This window comes from Lutra lutra, chromosome 8 (assembly GCF_902655055.1).
Source record: "Lutra lutra chromosome 8, mLutLut1.2, whole genome shotgun sequence".
In the NCBI taxonomy this organism is placed as follows: Eukaryota; Metazoa; Chordata; class Mammalia; order Carnivora; family Mustelidae; genus Lutra; species Lutra lutra.
In genome coordinates this window covers 94095811-94122889 of record NC_062285.1, presented here as the reverse complement: position 1 = coordinate 94122889, position 27079 = coordinate 94095811, and the positions used below count along the sequence as shown (strand labels likewise).

The 27079-nt window shown below is 40.7% G+C and overlaps 1 protein-coding gene across 4 annotated transcripts in view; it reads left to right on the top strand.

The window, feature by feature from the left end:
* Positions 1-27079, top strand: part of GRIP1 (glutamate receptor interacting protein 1) — a 700704-nt gene that overhangs the window by 625116 nt on the left and 48509 nt on the right. For all 4 annotated transcript variants that reach the window (XM_047742328.1, XM_047742327.1, XM_047742326.1 and 1 more), the window contains 3 exons: positions 10419-10499; positions 21197-21266; positions 23441-23586. In XM_047742328.1, the coding sequence (XP_047598284.1) occupies positions 10419-10499; positions 21197-21266; positions 23441-23586 (297 nt within the window). The remainder of the gene's footprint in view (positions 1-10418; positions 10500-21196; positions 21267-23440; positions 23587-27079) is intronic.

Sequence of the window (27079 nt, the reverse complement as noted above, 5' to 3'; positions counted from 1 at the left end):
AGTTGTGCCTTCGGACATAGAGATTGCATTATCCCAACAAATACTTGCTGAGTGTTCACTGGGGATCCATTGGAAATGAAACAGTAGACAAGGAGTGAAAAAAAATCCCTTTCCTCGTGAAGCTTGTGGTATTACAGAAAGTTGATTTTTAAGTTAACAAATATCAATGGAAGCAATAATAAGTGCTCTGAGGAAAATAAAGCAGAATGGGGAATTAGAGGATGACTGTGGGGGGAGCTATTTTCATGGGATGATTCTTGGAGGAAGTCATATTTGACCCGAGATTTGACAGTTGGGAAGGAGCCAGCTCTGTGGGAATATGGGAGCAGAGAACTCCAGGTAGAAGGAACAGCCAGTGTAAAAGACTTGAGCCAGAATAATAAGCTGGGTGGGTTTGGCTGGGTGGCTCTTACCGAGGTGCCTGGGTAGCTCAGTCACTTAAGTGTCCGACTCTAGATTTCAGTTCAGGTCATGATCTTATGGTCATGGGATCAAGACCCACATCAGGCTCCACACTAGTGGGGAATTAGCTTCAGATTCTCTCTCTCCCTCTGGCCCTCCCCCCACTCACATGGGCGTGCATGCTCACACACACTCTCTCAAGTAAGTAAATGAGTCTTTAAAAGGGTGAGGAGGGACGCTTACTGTAGCATAAGGAAGTTGGGAATGGGGATTAGATTTGATGTTGGAGATGGGGTGAGAGAGATTAGAAGGGGCCAATTAATGCAGTGCCTTGGTATAAAGAATTTATATTCCAAGTGTAATGATATCATGGAGCGTTTTATGGACAGTAGTGAGCTATCCTGATGGATGTGTTAGAGATCCCTCTGAAATGAGAAGGGACAATTGCAGGAGCAGAAAACCTAGTTAGAGAGTTGCAGGGGTTGGATAGGAAAACAATGATGGCAGCTTGGACAAGGTGGTAGAGCTAGAGATAGTGACCAAGAGTGAAATTTAGGACATGGCTTGAAGCAGGGCTCACAGACCTCCCTTACGGAATGAATATGGAAGATGAGAGAAAGGGAAGATCATGGAAGACTCCTGAGGTGGAAGGGTCAGTAATTGAGTAAATAGTGATGACTTTAAGGAGAGGAAGACTTGAAGAATGGAAATTTGAGGATGACAACAGATTCTATTTTAGACCTGAATTGGTAAACCCACTGCCAATTCTAGGGGGGAACGTACAAGCAGATCCTTTCCTGAATTCAAAAGACAATTGTCGAGCACCAGTCTCTAAATGCTAGGCACTGTGTTACCTTCAGATCATTTAAAGGGAAAATATAAAGGATTAATATCCTCTAAGTGCTCAGAATCAATTAGACAAGAGCAGGAACTGTTGCAAGATAAGAACAGACTTACTGAGTGTGTGTTGCCCCTGGAATGTAAAAGGATGGGCCCAGGGGACCTCCAACAATACCTCCCGGAGCCTAGGATGGGCGGGGGAGGTGTCTGGGCCAGAGAGCAGCGCTGAGGGGGGACCACCTGTCAGTGATTAGTAAAGTCTTTAGAATACAGGCTTGAGCACTAAGGAACGAGTGACGGGAAGGAGGGGATTCTGCCTGAGGAGAGATTAAGCTGAAATTGAAAGGGGAAGGATGCTAGCAAAGGAGATAATGAAGATGAGTCTGAGAAGGGGAAGGAGAATCAAAAAAGGTAGCATTTTGGAAACCAAAGCAAGAATTTCAAGGTCATGGTCAATAGCATAAAGGTATTTCAGAGAATTCAAGTAGTATAAGGCAGGAAGAGTCCGCTGTATGTGGCAATTAGGAAAAAGCACATTGCAGAGCAGTTTCAGGGAACTGAGGTGCCCAAGTCAAACTAGTAAACTGAGGGGTGAGGAAAGGGTGGAGAACTACAGACAAGCTATGCTTGCTTTCTGCCAGGGAGCTGGGTTTTGGAACAGAGTATGGCCAGACAAATGCAGTGAATGGATAAAAAAGATGGAGGCCACTGTTGACTTCTCTTTTTAGAACTGCTCCAGCATTTCATTACATACTGGACGCTCCTTTATACCTCCTTATCCTCCACCCAGTGGTTCTCCGTCAAAATCAGTTTTGCCCTAGGGAACATGTGGCAATGTTAGGAAGTGTAGCTGTGGATGAAAAAAGATGGGATAAACGATAGAGGGGGCTTCAGGGTCCAAAGGGGAGGTATTTTGTTTTGTTTTGTTTTGTTGCTACTGGAGAGATCTGAGCACGTTTGCGGCCTAAAGTAAATAAAGGAGAAATTAGATAACTGATGAGTATGGGTCCCTAAAGGGATGAGAGGAGACGTTATCTAGAACGTAAGACAGAAGGTTGGCAGCTGCCTCTTGTGAGTTTAAAGAGAAGGATGTGAGAATATAGGTACATTTTTATCTGTGTTTAGGGTTTCATGTAAGAACTGTCAATCGAAGGTAAAAAGATAAGCATCTTGGGGAGTTGAAAAGAGTGATAGTTTAGAATACCTAATGGGGAAATGAGTGAGAAGGCTAGCCAGACTCCTGTAAAGGGATTTTCAAGCTGCGCAGTGGACCAGGCAGAGTCCAGCAGCTCCAAGTGGATAGCCCTGTCAACCTGTTATGGTCAAGTAGTTCTTGGTCAGGTGACCTTAGCTACGGAGGAATAACAGTAGAGGTGGTGGGCAGTTAGACTGAGCCAGAGATGGAGATTTCTGGAGAAGGTTCAACAGGAAGAAAACTAAAGTCACAGTGGGTCAAATTGTTCCAGGAAGAGCACATGAATAAATATGGTGACAACCTCAGAAATCACGATAATATTTATCAAATGCTTGCTCTATAGCATGTCACTCCTCTAAGCACTGTGTATTAGCTCACTTATAACAGCAGTGGAGGTTACTATGATTACTATGAAAACTGAGGCCCACATAGTGACTGGTAGGGCTGGGATTTTCACCCAAAGGCCACACTCTAACCACTGGACACAGGTTGTAGAGGGGAAGTCAATAATGGAGTCACGTGATAGACTGGGGAGAAGGGGAGGACTGAAGAATCTAGGAGTATTCAGGAAGAGAAATGGGCATACCAAGAGAAAGTTGAGAAGGGAGCCAGTGGCAGGAGACTGAGTCAAAGTGGCATATTAGAGCTTAGGATTTCAGAGGTCAAGAAAGGCTCAGGGTAGCGCTGCTGAAGTGATATAGAGTGGAGGTGAATATTAGTCAACCAGAGGTCTGGGAATTGGAAATGCGGTGTAACAGAAAGACCTTGCATACCGTGGGATTTCCCAGAAGGAGGGTGTGACTTGGAATGAGGAAAGGAATATGAACTAGCTGCTCTTGACACGCCAGACGCAATCCTATCAAAGGATCTCTGCAGTTTCCCCCACCTGTAGCTCTTCCCCACCATGTTCACGTGGTCTGCTCACTTCCTTCAGGTCTTTGCTCAAATATCACTTGTTCAGAGAATCATTTCCTCACCATCTATCACTTTGTCCCCTTTCTCAGATTTATGGTTCTTCTTAGCCTTTCTCATGCTCCGATGTTATATTGTGGATTTATTTATTGTCTTGTCTTCTCCAGCAGAAAAAAATCTATGCTGTCAGGGACTTTGTGCCTTCTGTTCATGAACGTATCCCAGCCCCTAGAATAGTGCTTGGAATGCAGGAGACTCTCAGCCAAGATGCGGTGAATGAATGAATGAAGTACAGTTACCTCTCCTGAGGGACTGGAACCAGGAATTTCAGTTTGCATCCAGAACTGGTCCCATACCCACTATTTCTCTGGGGTTCCGGGTCTCTCCGTGCTGCATGTTTCTGCATATCTGCTCTATTTGTCTCTGCACAAGTTCTTTCTGACTTTTGAGTATACTTGATTGCCCCATCTTTGCCAAGACCAGCCAGTTCAAATTTCTAATTCTTAGATTTGGTTCATCACAGCTAAGCAGGAATCCGGTAGAAGGACCCTGTAAGAATCAGTCAGGTGGTGGCGAGGGTATGGTTTTCAAAGGAGGCTATCCGCAAGCCCCAGAATGTCCTCACTACAAGCACACAACATTAGTGGTGAAGTGACTCTTCCGATCCACTACCTTCATTTATTTATAAATGGGGAAATTGAAGTTTGGGTGGGGAAACTCAAGGTCATACAGCAAAGTGAATAGTAGATCCCAGATCTGTTGACTTGCACCCTGTCTTTTTCATATCATGTTACACTGCCTCTTCAAAGAGATGTCAGAGTATCCAGCATGAAAGAGCAGGGTTTCTGAACCTATGCTCTACTGTCATTGTTTGTCAAGGGGAGGTGGCTATCCTGCCCACTATAGGAGGTTGGGTAGCATTTACTTGAAACACTCCCATTACGAATGGCCAGCACGATCTGACCTCTTCCATAAGCAGTCTCTAAGTATTTACTTGTGCTATAAATGCATTTTTGTTTTATGTGTATCCTCAATATTTATTCACTGTTTAACCCATTCTTAATATATATGTATACTTTAATATTTGTTGATTAAATACTTTAATATCCTTGGTTTAGGCTCCTAAGAAATAGAAACTATGTCTAGTAAACTCACTTTATTCAATACCAAACTTGCCTGAATAAGAGACAGGAAAAAAGGGACTTAAGGTCTTCTCCCCTGCCCTGGTTGTTCCATAATTCAGTCCATTTCAAATGGATAGAAATGATGTAGACTAGGGCCAGAAAACAATCTGCTCCCATGCTATCATTCTCTCTTCCCTTGTTCATGGCAGATCTCACTAATTGATTTCAGTATCCTCCTGCTGAGCCCAGACACAACATCAGAATCTCCAAAATAACACTCTAGCTAGTCATTACCAGTCTACTGGCATCTGTTGGAAACTGCTGGAATCAGAAAGAGGGTTTTTTTTAGCCATTTGAGAACTTGGAACATTGATAGGAAATATCTGGGCATGAGCGATTTCAAGACTGCCCTATCTTTCTGGATTCACTCCTAATTGTACAGGCGTGGGCCACCTATTTCTAAAATTCTTCCTCAAAAGTATATTTTACCCAGATATTTATTCCCAAGCTACTTGTCTCAGAGATTAGCCACTTCTACTTTATAACTATTTTAAGTGATATAGAGAGTGTTTAAAAAGCTTGACTGCGAGTACACTCTTGCCTACATCTCTCTTTAAATGGGTACTACTGTGCAAACAACACTGTGATAACACATACGGAATTCTTTTCAAAGCTGGAATGAGTCATAGCCTCATCACTCTAAAAAACAAAAGTTTAATTTTTTTTATATTTCTTTACCATACATATTTACCATATATATAATATATACATATTAGATATATGATAATATGTAAAAATATATATTAATATTTCCTTTACCGTACATATAATTTTATAAAGCTATACTCATAAAAATATATGCACAATTTACATTTTGCCTTTTTTCAATACTGTCTTTTAAATACCAGTCTAAAAAAATCGTAAATACTTGAAGATTCTGCTTTCATTTTGAAGTTATTTTGTTGGAAAAGATGCAGGTCAGTTCTGGAAAGAAGTTCCAGTGAAAATGCTGTCAAATGATGTTTGTCATCATTACTAGAGTCCCCAGTGTTTTCCTCTGAGTTGGGGGAGGGATTAAGCATTTACATTTACCGCCCCCCCCCTTAAAATCTCTTAATTTTTCGAATCTCACAAGAATGTCCAGGTTAATGAATTATGATGCAGTGATTATCTTACTGTGCCAACAACGAATGCTTTAGGCGGAAAAAGCGGGCCAATTGGAAAGAAAGGCGCCTTTGTTTACCCAAATGTGTTTTTAATTATAGTATTAACAAAGATAAAGCAAAATGAGGGAAGCACAAAATAATCACATGGGAGTCTAACTAAAATAAACATTCTATTTACTTACTCTAAACCTATTGTTTCTCCAAACATCTTTTTTGCCTCTTTACTAGTATTTCATTAAGAAACACCAAATTACATATGGTTTTGCTTTACCCACCAAATAACTGTGTAGGCAAAAAAAATTACCAAATATAAAATAAATCATGTTGGTATTTAAAGATTAAAATGAAGCCACAGCTGATCAAAGAGATTCATTTGTTGATATTTGTTCATCACTATGAATATTTCAAATCTTATGTAGTCAAACATGATTCATTACTGTTTTCCAGGAAATGATAACATCTCCTCCAGTGTCATTAACAATGTTAATCTTGGTCAAGGTTCCCCGCATTAAAAATGTATAAAAGCAAAATGTTGCTATGGTAACTTTTCTAGATCAATGATTCCTGGCCCTTAGGGTTGCAAGATCTTATTTGTATAGCGTCATGAACAAGCTGTTATGCACCTACAGGAATACAAGTATACATACATACAAGCATGCCATATTCTCCCCTCCCCTTTCACGGAGGATTTTGGTAAAAAGCACATAACACTAAAACAAACATACATGAAATGAGTTCCATAATGAGCGAAGCTGTTTGTGCCTCTAAAGCTTCTTATGCATTTACGTATGGGCCACTTGTGTGCTTTATCTGGGTAATCAAATTCCTAATACTTCCGTGAACACTTCCATGGAGGCATTCTGCTTTTAGTTCCTATCCTGTTGCCTCTGCTAGACCAATGTGTTCATCAGAGATGGTTCAGTTGCAAGCAACAGACATGCCCCGAGCTAAATGAGACAGAGAGGGGACATTTACTGGAAGCACACAGGAGTTTCACAACCTGGGAGGACAGGATAGCCCCCAGGAAGGCCTAGAACCAGACAGGAGGGCTTTCAAGGCCAAGTACAGCCGCTGTCCAACACCTCATGCATGTTCCTCCTCTACGCCTCATTGTTTTTCCCTTCTTTCCCCAGACCAGCTGTTGGTGCGGATGGGCAAAATGGGGCCACTTCAAATGCCCTCTCTGTCCCTGGTCTGCATGCTAATTCCACATTTGTAAACTGTTACTTTAGGGGTGGGAAGAAGGGGGCAATTAGCCTTCCATTTCCAGAAGGAGGCATGTAGAGGACTTAGGGGTGAGATGGAGGGAAGACCCAGATTTGAGGAATATTTTGGAAGTAAGTATTTATGATACCTGGAGCCTCCAAGATGAGGAAATAAAGCACACCTACATGTTGTTACTTACCTCATTTCTTTTTCTACACCAATGTAGAAAACTAGCCAACTAGCCAGTCTTTTTGAAATCTGTTAGGGGAAATAATTTTGTCTAGCTCAAGTCCTATTGGGAAATGGAAGGGTACAAATTTTTTTTTTTTAAGTTTTTACTTACTTATTTTTGTGAGAGAGAGAGGGAGAGAGAAGGAGAGCACAAGCGGGAAGGGGGGTGCAGGGGAAGGGGCAGAGGGAGAACAGGCTCCCCACTGAGCAAGGAGCCTTGTGTGGGACTCAATCCCAGGACTCTGGGATTACGACCTGAGCTGAAAGCAGATGCTTAACCCACTGAACCACCCAGGTGCCTAAGGGTACAAATTATTAATGAATAAACAAACAAATCTATATGGATCCTCTCCAGTATATCAGAGTGTTAGCTGAGGACAAGAGCGAAGCCAAAAACATCCACTCACAGTCTGTGACACTCACAGAAGAGTTAGGAAGAGTGGGAGGTGCTAAGCGAAATAAGTCAGTCAGAGACAAATACCATATGATTTCACTCATGTGTGGAATTTAAGAAACAAAACAAACGAAGAAAATAGGAAAGAGAGAGAGAGAGAGAGAGAGAGAAACTAAGAAACAGCCTCTTAACTGTAGGGAACAAACTGACGGTTGGTTACCAGAGGGGAGGTGGGTGGGGGGATGAAGGAAATAGGTGAAGGGGATTGGGGCGGCGGGGTGCACTTGACATGAGTACCAGGTGTTGTATGGAAGTGTTGACTCACTAAATTGTACACCTGAAACTAACATTATGCTGTATGTTAACTAACTGGAACTTAAATAAAAACTTTAAAAAATAAAAGAAAGACAAGTGCGAGGGGCTGGGAGAAGCAGCAACCCCCCTAGCTTTCTTGGGAAGTGGGCAAAGCACAGGAAGGAGAGAACAGGCCCAAAAGGGTAGACTTGCTTTTACTGAGCACAACAGCCGGGACTGTGAGGGACAGCCTGGGGACCCCCCCCCTTTTTTTTTTTTACAGGTGGCATTCTAGAAGCCTGGAGGGCCCAGAGAAATCAAATTTTTATTGTGTTTTCCAGTTTAACAGTCTATGGCAAATCTTGGAAGTCTTAATAGCCTGTGGCAAAATTGGAAGATGAGATTCTGGTCTTGTAAGATTTACTGCCTGCATTTCTCCCGGGAAAGAATAAAAGGCCTGGAAGAGCAAGTTAAGGCAGAAGAAGGGAGTACTCCAGCTCTGTTTCCATGAGGCCGACCCAACTTTTCACCCATGCTTTGCAGTGACAGGAAATGTGTTAAATTTGGGATTTGCAAATTGAACCAGGGGCCCCATAGTTGTCGTCAATCCCTGCTGTGTAGGCTGGGGAGCTAGCATTGAGCACAATAAAGCAGTACAAATAGTTGAGCTCCCCATCCCACAGGCCTCCCCTTATGCTAATGATTCCCCTGTCTGCTCCTTCCACCCCTTTCCAAAACCTTCCAGAAAGGATTACAGTCATTAGCAGCTTAGTGTGAATAGATGTTATCTCTTCAGAGGATATTTTCTTTTTAACCTTATCTCTAATTGGAGGTTTCCCAGACTGTTAAAGGAATTTGAAGAAGAGTATACTTAAGAATTTGTAGCAGTTCATTCTTTTCTCAAATACTGGTCAAGCCCTAGTAAAATCAACTTAGCTCAATCCACTGTCGCGTTTCAGCCGGGCACGCTGGTTCTCTTTCTGTTGCAACAATGTTACCTCGGAAGTGCTTGGCCAGTGTCTGAGCCCACCTTCACCCTGTTCCAGAGCCTCCTACCGTCTTGCTCCTCCTTGGGACCTCCTGGAGCTCCCAGGATCCAGAAATTAGAGGGCAGTTGGGGCCTCCTGGGGTCCTGTGTTCCAACCCCACAGGCAGCAGCTGGTCTGAAAGGCTGAGAAATACTTTGAGCATCACTCTTGTTTCTACCTCTTGTTTCTACACTCTTGTTTTCACTCTTTATAGTACAAATTAAGGCACCTCCCTAACCCCCCAAATCAACAACCATCACATTGTAAGGGCCTGCTTCGCCAGAGCGATTTCATATCATTAAACAGTGATTTTGTTGTTTATGCAGTAAAACTTAAACTGACCCTGCCCCCCACCAGGGGAACTTACTTAAAAGCAAGTCCGGGAAACCAGTGAAATACGGTTGACCAGTCCCTGATAACAGAGCCCGAATACAAGGGCGGGTCAGGTCAGGTGGAGATAACAGAGCCGGAACGCAGGGATGAGTCGGGCCAGGTGGAGACTGTCTCCCTGGCTACCAAGGAGTGTGGGCTCCACCTTTTGGACACCTTCTGGGTACCAATTCTGACCAAGGTGATAGGCTAGTTCAAATAGCTACTATGGGGTAAATTGTAATTCAACTGGCCACCCATGTGTGACCTAGCATGACTGCGCAGATTTCTCTGTGTGTTACAATCTCATTGGCCACCTGTGTGTGGCCAGGCTCAACCACATGGCCTTTGCTCTATTAAAGTTAGTCTGTGAGGCTGGGGGTCGCTTGCTCTCTCTGTAAGAGGCGGCCCTGACCAGTCGGTTTGATTCTCAATGCTTGGCGCGAAATAAAGCTTTGCTTGACCTTCCCTTTGTATCAGTCTCGCTCCTTTGATCACGGACCTAACAACATCAAACTAAAATTTCTCCCAGAACCTATTTCTCCAGCTACCTTCAAACAACAGTTGAAGACAAAGTATTGCAGAATAGGTTAACTCTGGGGAAACATGGCTGAAGAGGAAAAAAGATAACCAGACCTGTGGTTCTTAAATGTTGGTGTACCTAAGAATCACCTGGAGAACATGCTTAAAATGCTAATTTCTAGGTTTTATCTTCAGAAATTCTGATTCTATAGATCTGGGATGATTCAGGAATCTGTATCTGTGGGACACCTGGGTGGCTCAGTGGGTTAGGTGTCTGCCTTCGGCTCAGGTTGTGATCCCAGGGTCCTGGGATTGAGCCCCACATTGGGCTCCCTGCTCGAGAGACGGAGAGCCTGCTTCTCCGTTTGCCTGCAGCTCCCCCTGCTTGTGCTCTCTCTCTGGCAAATGAATGAATGCAGACATGCATGTATGGAATCTATTTCTGTAACTTGCATTCCAGGTGAATTTGGCCCAAAGGTTGCCCAAATGACACCTCACTAATGCTGAGCTCAGGTGTTGCCATGAACAAAACACAGCTGCCTTGGGGTAGGACATCTTTTCTTCACCAGAAGCATAACTTACCAGGATTTTACAGGCATTTGCCTTCCTTCAGTTCCTTTAACTTTAACTCCAGATGCTCATGATACAAGAATTCTTGACACAGTTTCATTGACTGGTGCTCCATGCTTCCTGATCGCCTACAAACATCCTCTCTTCTCTGTTTTGAAATTCCAGAGTCTGTCATCCCAAGTAGTGGGACATTTCATGTGAAGCTCCCTAAGAAGCACAGTGTGGAACTTGGAATAACCATAAGTTGTAAGTAAATGTGACTCCCTTTAAAAATGTAGAGTTTTAAAAAGACATTAGAAAATGGTGTTGTTGAATGACTTAGAGGTTGACAGAAGTTTCTGAAGTGTCATTGACAAGTTTCTAATTCACATTACACATGTACGGAGCCTCTCCCCCCTCCCTCCCTTAACTAGCTGTGTGAATAGGGCAAGTGACTTAAATTCCCTCCAGTCTTAGGTTTCTTCATCTGTAAAATGGAAATAAGGCTATCTACAAGATATAGGATTATTTGAAGTATGAAATAAAAGAACATATTGTTTATACCTAGTCTAGTCCAAGGCAGGTAATGAGGACTCAATAAATGTGTCTCACCATTTATCTAATCATCTAACCATGAATGATTAGATGAGCGTAGAAGTGCATATACGTTCTCTACATTTTAGTATATTGTGGGTTAAGTTTTCACAATAATCTGTTTAACTAATAAAAATCACGCTTATTTCAAGACAATGCTCCTGTCTGTCCACTATGCATCTAAAAGCTATTTTGCAAGACTAAAAATAATGTATCTTTATTTAGTAACTTTTGGAATTCCTGCATGGTCCAAGACGTCTGGGTAACCAAACCAAAAAGAAAAGCAGAACATATAAATGTGTTAAATTCCCTCCTTTCCTCGAGCTCTAGATTTATAACTGTTTTGGTAAAACAGCTTTGAGAAACATTTATAGAATGTGAATTGAAGTTTTTATGCTTTTACTATCCATAAACTGAGTTTGTCCACAAATACCCCCAAGAAAATGAAGCAAATGATTAATGCGTACACACCAAAGAAGCAGTGTTTGTGACCAAGGAGTGGTCCCTTCAAGAAAGAGCGATGAGGGGCTCCTGGGTGGCTCAGTGGGTTAAGCCGCTGCCTTCGGCTCAGGTCATGATCTCAGGGTCCTGGGATTGAGCCCCGAGTCGGGCTCTCTGCTCAGCAGGGAGCCTGCTTCCTCCTCTCTCTCTGCCTGCCTCTCTGCCTGCTTGTGATCTCTCTGTCAAATGAATAATAAATAAAATCTTTAAAAAAAAAAAAAAAGAAAGAGCGATGAGCTCACGTGAAGTGCCTCATTACACACTATTGGATCCCACTTATGTCAGGGGTCAAGGCAAAAATAGTTCGCAGCTGGGCTGGTATGAAATGGGGGCCGTCCACTTCAACTTTGACAATATCAGTGTAACACTGAAAATGAAATTTGGGGTATAACCAATACATCAGACAGATCTAGTGCAGCCAAGAAAATAGTGGAACTACAATACAGAATAAATGTAAAGAGCAAGAAGCCACATGCACGAGAGAGTGCTCGCACCCACGTCCTGAACCCCTGTACGGCCTCCTGAGAGAAGAGGAGGACTGATGTGTCTCCATGTCTTCTCCACTAAGCAGAAAGATGAGATGGGGTTTTGGAGACTCCAGACCTATTCTAGGTACAACTGAAGTCATTTGTGCCTTTAATCGGATCACTGAGCCTCTCAATTTTTTTCATTCTGGAACAAAGAGAGTATGCCATTATTCTGTCAACAGCGGTGGTTACTGAAATAAAGGGAGAGCTCATCAGAACGTACTATTCTAAAAATATTTGGGACTCGGGGTGGCTGCCGAAACCCCCACGTTACTTTAAGACTGCTTTCATTTATTCTATTTATTCCACTCCATTGATTGATTCCATCAGTACTGGCTGCGAAAGCAGTCTCCTTCCGAGGAGTATATAACCGTCCGGCTGCGTACAGGTGTCCTGCCTTCCACTCTATTCTTTCTTCTCTTTGCTTGCATGAAATAAATGCGTTCTGAGTGCCTAGGATGCCTAGAACCTATGCTAAGTTTTGAAAACACACTCCCTATCCTTAGAGATACTTACTGCTAGTGAGTCCGCTGGAGACACCCACAGCTGGGAAGCCTATTGCCACAAAATCGTTTTCCTTCCAAATTTTAATTGGGAAAATGGTCTTTTAAAAAAAAAATAGATTTATTCTTAAAAATTGATATATGTAAGGGGAGGAGGGTAGGTAGATGGACAAAATGGGTGAAGGGGAGAGGGAGGTACAGCTTCAGTTATGGAATGAATAAGTCACAGGAATCACAGGAATAAAAGGGACAGCACGGAGAATGGAGTCAGTGGTATTGTAAGAGAATTGCATGGTGACAGGTGATAGCTACACGCTGGTGAACCTAGCATAGCATGTAGACTTGTCGAATTGCTATGTTTTACACCTGACACCAATGTAATATTGTGTGTCCACTAACTTCAATTAAAGAAAAAATTGACATACATAAAAATACAACTATAAAGGAGAGTCCCCATTTAAAAACTGATCCTGTGATGTATTCCTCTTTTAAAGTCAATATTTAGATGCTCCATTTGTTTGAAGTATATTCATGTATACACAACCACAACATACTTTATTCATATGAAGAATCCTCTAAAATTATGCTTTATGGTGGTTTTGTGTGTGAACTAAATATGACATTTAATGCCAACAATAGAAACTTCCCCAAAACCCTCACAAGAATGGCCTGACTTTCAACCAGCATAAACTAAAGCTATTCATGGAAGCTGGAAGTGTTCTGCCGTCCCTGGATGGAGGAATGATACATAAGCTTGTCAAATCCGTTTGTCAGCCCATCCAGACCTATAGCTCCCTTTATACAACTTATCATCACCATGCTGAATTTGTGTCTCCTCATGGAAAATACTAATATTTTCCCAATTGAGAAAACAGGATTTACTTTAAAAGAAAAAAAAAAAAGGCCAGAATCCAATTATATTGTTATGAAATGAACTCCTAAGGCCTAGTGTGGTTCCTGGCATATACAAGGTGCTTATTTAATTCCTGTCTTTGTGGAATGAATGAATAAGGAGTCTATCAAAAATAATCTGCTGCTTACGATCTTCTACTAACCACTGTGCATTCCAGAAAATGAGCCTTTGAAGGTGATGATGAATACAGATGTTTATGCAAAGGCCCTTGGGTGAACTAAAGAAGCACTAACTTGGAAAATGATTAAGAGCAAGACCTCAGAGGCGCCTGGGAGGCTCAGTCCATTAAGTGGTTGCCTTTGGCTCAGGTCATGATCCCAGGGTCCTGGGATCGAGCCCCCCTTCCAGCTCTCTGCTCAGCAGGGGAGTCTGCTTCTCCCTCTCTCTCTGCCTGCCTCTCTGCCTACTTGTGATCTCTGCCAAATAAATAAATAAAATCTTTAAAAAAAAAAAAGAGCAAGGCCTCAGAGCACACACTTCTCCACTCCTTGACCCTCTTGACCTCTCTGTACCATTTCCTTGTCTATAAAACAGTGCACTTGTACCCTTCTTCGTAGCATTGTTGAGAAGATTATATGAGCTAGTATATGTAAAGTGCCTAGACCAGTTATGAGCCCTAACCACGTTTTCATTATTATGATGACTGCTATTTATTTTACATATAGAGCTTCCTGAAATAGCTTAATCCAAGCTCTACCCCCACAAAATTTCACGCCAACTGCACCTCTAGCACTTAGAGAGGAAAGCAAGGGACCCTCTTCTCCAACACCCAGGTACTGTTAGCGAAACTGAGGCCTGCAAGGGTCTAACTGATGTGTCCCACTCCCTGTGCAAAGCCCTCTTCTGTCTCCTTCACCCTGTGAGAACCTGAGTAGTAAGACGCAGCCTTCATCTCGGGAAACGTTCTGCCAGAGCCTCGCACGCTTGGCTGAAGCCTCACTCACTCTTCATACCTAATTGACTAAGAAATGAGTCTCTCTGATTTGGGATGTGGTGAGCAGTTTTAGACTAATTTTCTCAAGTTCCTGATGAGACATTCATAGCACATTAGCATCAGCCATGACTTTTATTGATGTTATTGCTATAATGTGGAGCAATTTATTCTAGCAAATAAAGTGAAACGGCCTCGTGCTGGAAACGGCATCCTGAAGCTCTAAGACCTCTGCCAGTGGGAAACCAGAACGCATGCCCAGCGGCGCAGTGCCCCCGACCCACCCTCACCACAGACTACGCCCCTTAACTCTGTCATGCGCAGTTGTCAGTAAAGTCTTTTTGATATTGTTTTCTTTTTGCTATTTAACTACAAGGATTTGTATCTACTTTGTGGCAGGCATGACCATAAGCAGTTTGTGTGTTTCCCACTTATTCCTTAGAGTGGCCCTGTGGATCTATACACGTTTTATAGAAAAGAAAGGCTGGGCTGGGTAACCTGCCCAGGCCCCAGAGCTCATAAAGGCTGCATGGGTTTCAAACCCATTCTGTCTGACCTAACATGAGTTTTGCTGTCCCGCCAGTGCTCATCACTGCCTCTACATGATTGATGACCTTTCCCACATCCTTTATCAGAAAAGCAAAAGACAGCATTTTATGAGTGGAGTTAATTTGTTGGGTTTCCTTTTTAGTTTTGACCGAATTGTTTTCAGGAACAAAGGCTTGCTTTTTTTTTTTTTTTTTTTTTTTTTTTTTTTTGTATAAAATCATAAAGCAGCCTTTATGACAAGCACAACAAATCTGTCATTTTTTCCCTTAAGTCTTAAGCGTATTTAGAAGAGAATGGCTCAAGTTTTTTGCCAACTTTGCAATAAAAATTCTACTCACTGCTCCATTTCAAATCAAATAACTTGTTTTACTTGCCAAGTATCATATATACGGTTACAAGTAAAACAAAACTGAATGACTCTGTGTGTGTGTGTGTGTGTGTGTGTGTGTGTGTATCCAGTATAGTTTGGACACTTTATCAGGCCCTTTGATCAAAGTACCCTGACTAGTAGAGTAAGATCCATGAATGGCTAGATATTATCGAATGTTCTTGGAATAATTTGTTGATTCAAGTTTAATTACTACAAAATCCAGAAGATCTTACCTGTCTTCTAGAAGTGACATTCTCTATCTTTTGCTTTAAAAACTTTCCAACAATTATTTGAGAAGCAAAGAATCCATGTTCACTTTAAGAATCAGTTTCTGATAGTGAAAGAGGACTAATGCTTTTTTTTTTAAAGAATTTATTTATTTGTCAGAGAGAGAGCGCAAGCAGGCAGAGTGGCAAGCAGAGGCAGAAAGAGAAGCAGCTCCCCACTGAGCATGGAGCCTGATGCAGGACTCAATCCCAGGACCCTGGGATCATGACCCAAGCGAAAGGCAGCGGTTTCCGACTGAGCCACCCAGGAGTCCCTGGACTAATGTTTTTAAACTTCAGGGTCAAAAGATAGCTTGAACCCTGGCATTTAGCGCTGCTCCCACCCCAGAGCATTTTAAAACAACAGTCTAAGATTTTTCAAAAGGCACAAACCCATAAGAAGAAGAAGAAAAGGAATATAAATAGCCGCAACCAAATTTGGAAGTAGAGAAAATGGAGAAAGATGAATTTAAAGAAGCAGAAGGGAAAGCTGACAGGGAACTGGATTTGTATCCTAAAGTCCCAGCAGCATCAGGAACTGGTGGAATGAGGAACTTCCGGAAGTGAGAGTGATGGGAGAGCAGAGACATGAGGAATGGTTGAAAGTCTGTGAAAAATGAATTAGTCCCTTAGATGCCTTACGCCAGCCAGCACATCCAGGCACATCTCCCCTCCACAGAAGAATGGAGTTTCATTCTCTGGAAAGCAGGAAATGGAGGGGCTGTGGCCTGGGAGAGCGCAACAGAGGGCAGCTATATTGCTCTACAAGATGAGGCGGGGCCGCCTGGGTGGCTCAGTTGTTAAGAGACTGCCTGGCTCAGGTCATGATCCCCAAATCCTGGGATTGAGGCCCCTCATCCGGCTGCCTGCTGTGCAGGAAACCTGCTTCTCCCTGTCCCTCTCCCCCAGCTTGTATTCCCTCTCTGTCTGTCAAATAAATAAAACCTTAAAAAAAAAAAAAAGCGTACATACTGAATCTTGAGACTGCTAGTCTTCTCCTCCGTAAACTCAGAGAAGCAAGGTAGCCAGGCTTAATACCCTCCAAGCAAGAGGAAGAATCAGAGCCATCTGACCCAAAGAAACAGCCTGGCCTGAACTGTCCAGGGAAGATCAGAGTCCACAGACCGCTCTCAGGTGCACCAAGCTTTCTAACAGCTTTGTAGGGCTGCCTTTTTCATGTGAACAGACAGCTAAGAAAAAGCAGACACCCGAGGGAAGAATCTGATATGCAAGTCTATCACCAGAAACAAAGAAGAAAAGCAGAAGCAGCACATTCAGGAAGAAGAAAACTTTAAAAAAGAACAAGGTTTCTAACGTCAGTACCAACCCAAGATATTGTGTGGATGGAAGCAAGAAATGAATACTAGTCTAAAATAACATAACAAAAATAAATAAATAACATAACATAACATAACATAACATAACATACGAGGGTGGACAAAGACCTCTTGGAACTTAAGAACATGGCAGAAATTAAAATATTGGAAAATAAAGGTGAGAGAAAGTGCCAGAAATTAGAAGAAAACTACAAATAAGGAATCTAGGATAGAAAAGAAGTATACAGGCTGAGTCCAAAGGATACAATATCCAAATAATAGCCATTACAGAATGAAAGAGGAGAGAAAATGTGAGGGCTCCAAGGATGTAAGAGAGAGGGGTTAAGAGATGAACTGAGGCATATTAAAAATGTAAAGGGTTTATTTAAGTAAAAATAGATTCAAATCAGGCAGTGCCAAAGTGGAAGGAATTAGGAGGCCTCTATCCACAAGAGCCTGGGGGAAGACAGGTAGAGAAAATACAGACACAGAGAAAGGAAATTATTGATCAGCTGTAACTTAAAGCCTAGTTGGCTGTTTGTGATTGGTTTCCTTAGCATTTTGATTTTGTAACTTTGAGGCATTGACAGGCTTAGATTTTGGGTTGCTTCTATAGGCCATCACAGCTTTACAGCCAGCTTAGTCTGTCTAATGGCCTCCTTGTTTTAGTGTAACAGAAGTCAAGAGAACATCTTCCAGGGTCTATGAGGAGGAAGTTCCCAAGATCTATGGAGCAACCCTAGAAAGTAAACAGTCCAGACAAGTTGTAAACCTCTGCTAGAAACCCTGATATGACTTAACATACTAAGAGAAAATTTATATAGCTTGGGATCTGAGGAGTTGAATTCATGATAAATACAAGAAAACTATCCAGAGACACCAAGGCAATTGACAACTATAGGGAAAACATACCCTATGAAAAGGCAAGTAGTCATGGTATGCTACATGACTTATCTGTGAATACTGTTTAGGTAGTCATACAGAGGAAAATACCAAATATCGATCCTATAAAAAATCCAGACCAAACTGCGATGGAAGAATATGGGGAGCCCACAGGACAAGACATGTATGTGAATATGGTGCTGGTATAGCATCTTTCATAACAGATGGTAAATAATTAGCACTGAAAAATAATTAAATAGTAACAGTTGTTTGTTATTTAGCAATATAGCAACAGCATCTGGAGAAGTAAGAAATGAAGGGCTGGTCTTGGAGAAATTGGACTCTTCAAGTTGTATGCATATATGATTCTGATATAAATAAGTAAAAGAAAAGTAAATTTTAAAAAATAATACAGTAGGCAGTTTTCTTGTGAGGATCAAGAATGTCCATCTATGAGCAGCATGAAAATATCAGTCATTGTGATGTTATACAAATGGGTACTTGTGAGTTGGCATACAATTTCTAGTGACATCATCTTCTTGGACAGCAAAATAGCCTTAAAAGACATGAAAGTGATGAGTTTAGAAAAAAACTTGTAGATGACTCAAAAATATAGCTCTAGTAAAACAAAAACAACTAACAGAGATAGAAGAGTTTGAATTAAAATTATTTTATGAACTATGACTATGGAAAAGGCAGTATTTTTAATTTAACATGTATCCTATAACATGGAATTTGTGTCTTGTTCTTTCTCCTTTACCAGCCTTTCAGTTCCATACATTTCACCAGTTTATATTGAGATTTCAAGAGGTGGTGAAACTATTTTGTCTTTTGGAGAACTCTGTAACCATGCGCTACCCTTCTTTGCTAGGCCACACACTTGACCCATTTAGGGTAACCTCCCTGCCATATGATGGTTTGTATGGCCTTCCCAGCTGTACTCACTTTGGAGAAGAGAGAGTTTCATGGCTAATAACTTCATAAGGTTTAACCATCCCTGCCCCACCCCCCATCCCCACCATTTTATGCAACTTCTATGGGGTTTCATGGCTGGTGCTCAAAGCAGAGCTGCCTAGCTTATAGTTAGTATCAATAAATATATATTAAACAAATGATTCTGTGGAGAATTTCAATCAAATTTGAACCATTAAGCACTAGTGTATTCTCAAAGGATCACAAATTCAGAAGCCCTCAGAGGTGGGCAAATCAGTGAATGAGATCCATCCATGGAGGACAGTGGCAAATGGGAAACTGGAGGCTCCACCCAAAGGGGGAGTTGAAAGTGTCCAGTGTTGCTGGATAATAATAACAGTAAACAATTATGTTTTGCATTGCTTGTGCACCGGTACAATCGCTTTAATGTAAATCTCAATCCTTGCCACAAAAACACTGAGGTAAGCACTCTTAATATTCTTCATCACCATTTGCAGATCAACCCAGGTGCCTAAAGACTATGCACTCAAATGGCAGTGGCTGATAAGTGGTAGAGCCAGGATTTTGGACACAAACATTATGGCTGCCAAGCTCTTGATCATTCTACCATATTGCCTGTCCAGTTTTTTTAAAACAAACTATACATGTGTATGAAATCTACTAATTTTTAAATGTTGACAACTAATCTAATTTTTTAAAGCCCTACAAGCCAAGCAAAGCATGCTTGGTTTATGACTTCTTCCCAGGTAGTGGAGAATTAAAACATAGGCCCTGGGGTATGCAAATGATATCTGAGCCCCCAGAACCACATTTAACATGCCTGGTAGGCACGGGAGCCACAGTGCCAGGAGCTCATACAGATTTGGACCAACTTCTGGGTTCAACTTCATCACTCCAAGGGGCATCTACCCTGATGAGCTTCTCAAGCCTCAGGTATGATCTTGGTTAAAGGAGAAAGAGAGGAATCTAGCAAACATGAGAATGGTCACCATATGTGTCCATATGCCATAATAAGTTTCAAACCTCTCTGTAAAGCTGGGTGGGTTTGTCCAAGAGACCCCAGTGCTATTTTCCTCTGTTGCAAAGATGACAGAGATGGGTTTGATGTATTTTGTTGCCTCTACTATTGTTTCATTTCAGACCATTTCGGTGGAGCATGGATTTTATTAAAAACCAGGGGAAACATTGAGTGCTTTGTGATGGTTACTACAGCTTGGCAAAATAGAGTATAAAGTCATTGGCAGATGCTAAAAAGTTGTATTTTGGGGTAATAACAAAGTTTTTGTCTTTGAGCCCTATGTCCAAAACGATTTGTAGTTGTAAAATATGACATGTATAAAAATGCTAAATATTTCTATTTCTCTGGAGGAATTATATCAAATCGAGTGGAGGTTTAAATTATGAATTAATTGTAGTGAATAGAATGTTTTGCATACTTTGCTAGAAGCTAAGAATAATGATTGAATCAAGTCCCATTAACATTTACTATGGGCTAATTTAGATAGTGGGTAAGATATTGGTTTATGTATTTGCTTTTTCTTTCAATGTTATGTTGAAATATTAAACCATCTGTTCTTATGCATAAACATTTTCCTGGGATTCAGGTGGGATTATGGGATATGTTATGGTTCTATGACTATTATGGGGTGATCAGCCTGTTTATAATAAAATCTTACTTTAGGGGCCTTTTAATGATCCTTAAAAGGAAATCACTACAGACTTCAAACTGGCAAAACATCTCCTCTCGGAGGCAAATTGTTTTTTTTTTTATAAATGTCAGCATGGGTTATTTTAATTATCAAACATCTAAATTAAATATATACTTTCTAGACAAGATGATATTTTTGTGCTGTGTGAACTATAGCTCATTTTCAGGATTAACTCTACGGTAGACCCAAAACTAATTGCTTTTCATTCTCATCAAAAAGAAATATCTGAGAGAAGTTATAAAACCAAAAACTGACCACTGTGCAGGATAATAGGATAATCTGTAAACTCAATAAAAGTTGAATGTTCACATTTAGAATATGAATATGTATAAAAATATAATTAAGTCAAATATTGACTGCTGTCAATAAAATAAAATATTCATATTCCAGAACACTTCAGAGCATTTTAGGTATGAATGTGTGAGCAAAATGTTAAGATTTACAGTCTATCTAGCAAAAGATTTCCTTCTGGGGGAAAAAGAACTTTAAATCACTGAATCTCATCCACTTTCCAATTCCATATACCTGAAGAAATATGGCATGGTCCCACAAAAGGTGATGTCTCCTCACCAAAAAGAAGTAAGAGAAGAAGTAGGAGAAGGGAGCACATATGGATACCACTAATGAGAGTCCCCAGTTGCTTCTGATAGTCTCCTCTTTGGGTACTCACCCTTCACCTTTCTCTTTGGAATCACAGGTTGAAATAGATTTAAACCCGATGGTCAGCTCCGTGATTGCTTTCTCCAGTTGCAAATTTAAAATGACTTTGCTTTTGTTTTTAAGCTTATACATACTTTAACACATTTTTATATTAAGAAAATGTAATGTGCACATTTTCTAATTCGTTTGCTGGCATCTTTGCTTCGCATACAAAGCAAATATGTACTTGCATTAACCATTGCTATAAAATAGGAACTATACGTTTTGTGGGTGAATCATGGATATAAAGATTCTAACTTCATTATTACAGCACCATCTAGCAGAAAACCAGGAGATCCCCTTGTCATATCAGATATCAAGAAAGGAAGTGTGGCACACAGGTAAGAAAAATGAATTTTCTGGTTCATTCCAAGGCATTTCTTTTTCTCAAAGTAACTACCCCCAACATGGGGCTTGAACTCACAACCACAAGATCAAAAGTCACATGCTCTACTAAGACATTAAGACATTCCTTAATTAAAGTAGAGATGACACCCTTTCAACACCCAAGGTAGACCTTCTTAGTGGATCATGGTATTCTTAATGTTCTCCAGACAGCCACTGTTAAGCGATTGTATTCAACATTCCTCATGCAATGACTTTGTAGCTCTCCTCATGTCAATTTATTTCTGTACCCACTGCAGACAACAGTCATCTTTTAGGGTCCTTCCTGAGTCCATCACACTCTCCTTCACTGTTCATCTTCCAGCCTTCATTTTCCTGCTAAAAAACTGGAAATGGCCCCAATTATAAGAAACACCCCACATGGAAATAGATCATTGCTTGTGGAAGAGCTTTTCTAAATGCCAGAATGTCCTCCCTAGCCAAGCTAGGTCCTTGAGCCTTGAACAACGTTTGTCTTCTGTTTGGTCCATATACCGTCAAAATCAGAGAGTCTCAAACCTTTGATTTCACAGATCAAAAATACTTATTTTAATGATTTGCTCACTTATTTTAGAGAGAGAGAGAAAGAGGACATGAGCGGGAGGGATAGAGGAAGAGGGAGAGAGAATCTCCAGCACACGGGAGCAGAGCCCGACTCAGGGCCGGATCTCACAACGGGGAGATCATGACCTGAGTCTAAACCCTTAGGTTCTGAGTCAGGCACTTGGCCAACTGCACCACCCAGGTGCTCATAGGTCAAAAATATTTTCAAATCTTTGGGAATTCTGATAAAAGACTATTAACTTTCTATTGTCCAATTAAGGACTTTTTTTAAAATATTCCATCCATTATCATAGTCATTTCATTAAAGTAATATTTTAATACTCAATAATTAGAAAGGACATTGTATGCGTCTAGGTATATAGCTTTAAGCTCAGATGCCATGACAGGGAGATTCATAAATAGACTGGGACAAAGAAGTCTGCAGTGTGTCTCTCATGTAACAGTTGGGAGGTAGGCAGGCAATTCGAGGCTGGGAAGGCAACTCTGTTATCCTCACAAGTTTGCTCCAGTCATTGCAATTTTCTAGCCACAGAAGGGTAGTGGGAGTGGTGCTGAGAGAGTCTGGGCTGTGCATCTTCAGGGAATGACCCAGAAGAAGGAGGACAGAGGCTGAAAGCAATTAGCAATCTCTGTCACAGACATAATTCCTCAAGGATAGTTCTTACCAAAACATAACCTTCGGTGTACAAATATGTATGTGTATACATATATATATATATGTATGTGTATACATGTATAAACCTACAAACACATATACATTCTCATTATTTTACAAATATGTATGTGTATACACATATATACCAACAAACACATACACATTCTCATTATTTTTCTCATCTCATGATGGACCTTAAAAATCTTCAACAGACTTGCAGAGGTCCAGTGCTGGTGTTAGATTCTCAATGGCCCTGGGTTTCCCGGTGCAGGTGGAAATGGCAGGGACGCCAAGATTCAGACCCCCACGAAGTTAACCCACCATGACTCCCCTCACTCTCCGAACTCTCTCCTAGTACCTGACAAGTAGTGCAACAGTGTGGAGAAGCATGAGGACACCCAGTGTCTGTACACCCTGCGCCATTACCTCCCTTCCTAGGAAAGTTTGAATTCCTGAGTGAAGCTTATATAGTGGTCCTGGACTAGTTCAAGAAACTAGTTTAAAAAAAAATGTTGGGGACCTGGGTGGCTCAGTGGGTTAAGCCTCTGCCTTTGGCTCAGGTCATGATCTTGGGGTCCTGGGATCAAACCCTGCATCAGGCTCTCTGCTCAGCAGGGAGCCTGCTTCTCCCTCTCTCTCTGCTTGCCTCTCTGCCTACTTGTGATCTCTCTCTGTCAAATACATTTTTTAAAAAATCTTAAAAAAATGTTTTTAATACTCTGAAATGTAATGTCATGGCAGCCATCCAAACTAAGACTAGAAAAAAGGGATTTGTTAATAAAATGCAATTTAAAAAGAGTTGAAGAACGTCTCTTCTCTAAAGACTGCCATAATGCTACATTATTCTTAATGCCTCTTAAATGACCCGGGTGAGTGTTCATTAATCATGTGTTGCTCTGCATTGGCTAACAGGACTGGCACCCTGGAACTCGGGGATAAATTACTTGCAATAGATAACATCCGACTGGACAACTGTTCAATGGAAGATGCAGTTCAGATCCTTCAGCAGTGTGAAGACCTGGTGAAGCTCAAAATCCGCAAAGACGAAGATAATTCAGGTACGGAAAGCTTCCTAAGTTGAGACTGATTTCTCTAACTGCCCATCTGTTGCAGATGTTAGATCTTGATGTTTTAAATACGACCACTGGCTAGTGACACTGCAGCGGTGTTTCGCATAGTTTACCGAGGGTCTTTAAATTGTGTGTTGAGAGTGTAGGATGAATTTTAAATAATGGTGCTTTTAATGATATAATTAAGGCATTTTTATTATAAAGCATGACTATGGTTGTATCAAAATAATGTTCAACAATGAAAATTAAAAAAAAAAAAAGAAAATTAAATCATCATCCAGTACTACCCTGATACAATGGAACCAGTCATTTTTTAAGAGATTTTATTTATTTATTTGAGAGAGAGAGAAAGAGAATGAACAGCGGGGGAAGGGCAGAGGGTGAGAAAGAAGCAGACTCTCTGCTGAGCAAAGAGCCTGATACGGGGCTCTATCCCAGGACCCCAAGATCATGACCTGAGCTGAAGTTATCACTTTACCGACTGAGCCACCCAGGCACCCCAGAACCAGTCACTTTCTAGTTGATATTTATATTACATAATTATAGCCATAGTGCACGTTTTAACTTTATAAGGACATTACCACTTTCCAAACGCTTAATACCATTTTTTATTTATTGCCTGTAACTTATTTATCATTTTTCTCTTCTTTCTTAGATTGCTTCCAATTGTTTGACTATCACAGATAGTGTAATCATGGACATCTTTATGTATGGATATCTTTTTTTTTTTAAAGATTTTTATTTATTTATTTGACAGACCACAAGTAGGCAGAGAGGCAGGCAGAGAGAGAGAGGAGGAAGCAAGCTCCCCACGGAGCAGAGAGCCCGATGTGGGGCTCGATCCCAGGACCCTGGGATCATGACCCGAGCCGAAGGCAGAGGCCCCAACCCACTGAGCCACCCAGGCGCCCCTATGTATGGATATCTTTAATCAACTTTTCTTCTTCTTCTGAATTATTTCCTTAGGAAATATTTTTAGAAGTAGAATTGCTGAGTATGAATAAAAAGGAACTTCTCAGGATTTCTGACAAGACTTGTACCATCCTGCTTTCTAAAAGGGCCATATCCATTTGTAGGGTTTCCAGTAATAGATGAATATAGTGGGGCAGTGCTTCTCAAGCTTTCTGAGGCCTCAGAATCACCTGAAAAGCTTGTTAAAACACAGTTCCTGGCCACTACCCCCAGATGAGGCCCGAGATTCTGAATTTCTAACAAATTTCCCGATGATACTACTGTGGTCCAAGAAACACAGTCTGAGCAACCAGGTAGTAGAAGTTCTTCTATCTGATTACAATGAAAACCTAGAGGTAATTGAAAAAAGTCCATAATTGAAAGATGCAGCTAATGTGGGGAATTACAGAAATTGATAGATATGGATAGCATGAACATTTAATTTAAAATTTTGCCAATATTATGGGTGAAGCCAACTTCTTTGCTGTGAATTTCATCCTGCTGATCATAGTTACAAGCCTTTTTACTTATTTCTTGGCCCAAACCTTATATATAATATACAGTTTGTATTTCCCAATTTTTATTTTGTTTTAATACAGTGAAAATTTAAAGAATTTAAAGTAATCTGAGTGTTCACTCCAGTTAGGTTTTTATTTGCCCGATGTTTTCAACTTTTTTCTCTACAGAATTAGTAGATTTTTGCCTAATGACTCTCCTTATTGATTTTTCCAAAGCATTTGATTTTGTTTTCATAGAACCATTATTCTACTGTTTCATAGGTTATGTAAGATTCATTAAATTACATAGTTACAAAAACTAGTAAAACTGACATAAACAGGCTTTGAAATAAACAAAACTGACTCTAAATTTTTAAGCTTACAACTCAATTGTTAGCAGACACAGAGGTGCACAGAGGTACTAGAAAGAAAGACCTATTACTCTGGGGCATTCAGTGGCATTGGTAGGTATATTTTACAAAGAAGATAAAGAACCACAATTAATCCAGTAATGGCTAAAGAGAGATTGGTTAAGAGAGCTTCTACTGTGTATAACTTAATTCCCACTGATGACGAATTATTGTCAATGTTCTGGAATCTTCTATAATTAAGCCATCTAGATCTAAAGTTTATGGTCATGTCAGGCCATGTGTTTTTGATTCCTGTTCACAGTCAAAACAAGATGGTAGTTGCATCCATTGGCACAGCTGGTAAGGATGATTGTATCCAAATGTATTTTATAACCAACGCTTAAAAATTTCCACTCGTTATTTCTCAAGCAACTGATCTTCTGTACCAACATTTGCATTCTTCTCCTTACAAGCATGCTTCAATTGCACTTTCTTTGGGGGATTTATTTCAAAAAAGGATAAAGCCTCAAGCATCAGTCTGGGTTCTGTCTTAGTGAAGAGGCAAAGCTCTGTGGAGAAACCCATTTTGCATGATTTGCCAAACTACGAAGATCTCAGCTACCTTTCGTGCAGAACAAAAGAGCCAAGCCGGAGATGAATATGCATAGTGCCCGCAGTTGGCCATTCTCCCAGTACTGAAGCCAGACTGTGCAGATATGTCAGGCGGAAGGAGTTTCAGAAAAAATAACCGAGCACTTGGAGAGCCCGGTCCTACTTCAATTGCTTCTACCCTTCAGCTTATTTTTTCCCCTGCAGACCTTTCCCTCTACAATCCTGATGCCTAATCCTATGGTAATTCTCTTGATTATTAAGTTGTTTTTTTTTAATCTCTAGGAGGTGCTATTTTTAAAACCCTAAATCCTTCCATTGAAAACCAAGCACCTACCCAAAATAAGACTAATATATAGGTGTGAGATTCATACTTACCCAAACCAGATTTCCTTAAATTGATATATGAAAATAATGTACTCATGCAGACATGTTTTTATAACAGAGCACTATTTGAAAATTACCATCTGATCGTTGATTTGGAAGAATTTGAGTGTTTCTCTATCCTCTTCCAAATGAGAATATAAGTATAATTTGGGTAACTGAATTCTCTTTTATTCAGAGCAGAGCAAGGAGTGGGGGAGGAAATTATTCAAAATGAACGCATTCAAGGCAGCTCTACCACATTTGAGCTATGTGAGTTTGGGAAATTTACTTAACCAGTCTGAGATCCAGCTCCATTTGCAGTCATGTACACATAGTTATACCCACCTTAAGGAGCAGCTGTAACTTACTAATAGAAATGTTTACCAGCACAGTTCGTATGCAATATATGGAAACTCTTTTTATTACTAATACATCCTAAAAAAGCCTTTCCCCACCATTGTTCTTATCCTTCATCAAGATTTAAATGAATGGGAAATAACCATTAATCATTACAACAGTCACTGATTTTGGAAGTTTGATACTGTGCTTCATCTGAAATTAAACTGATGATTTGAATTATTACCACCCTTTGTCTCTATACTTTATTTTATTTTATTTTTTAATATTTTATTTATTTATTTGACAGCGATCACAGGTAGGCAGAGAGGCAGGCAGAGAGGAGGAAGCAAGTTCCCCACAGAGCAAAGA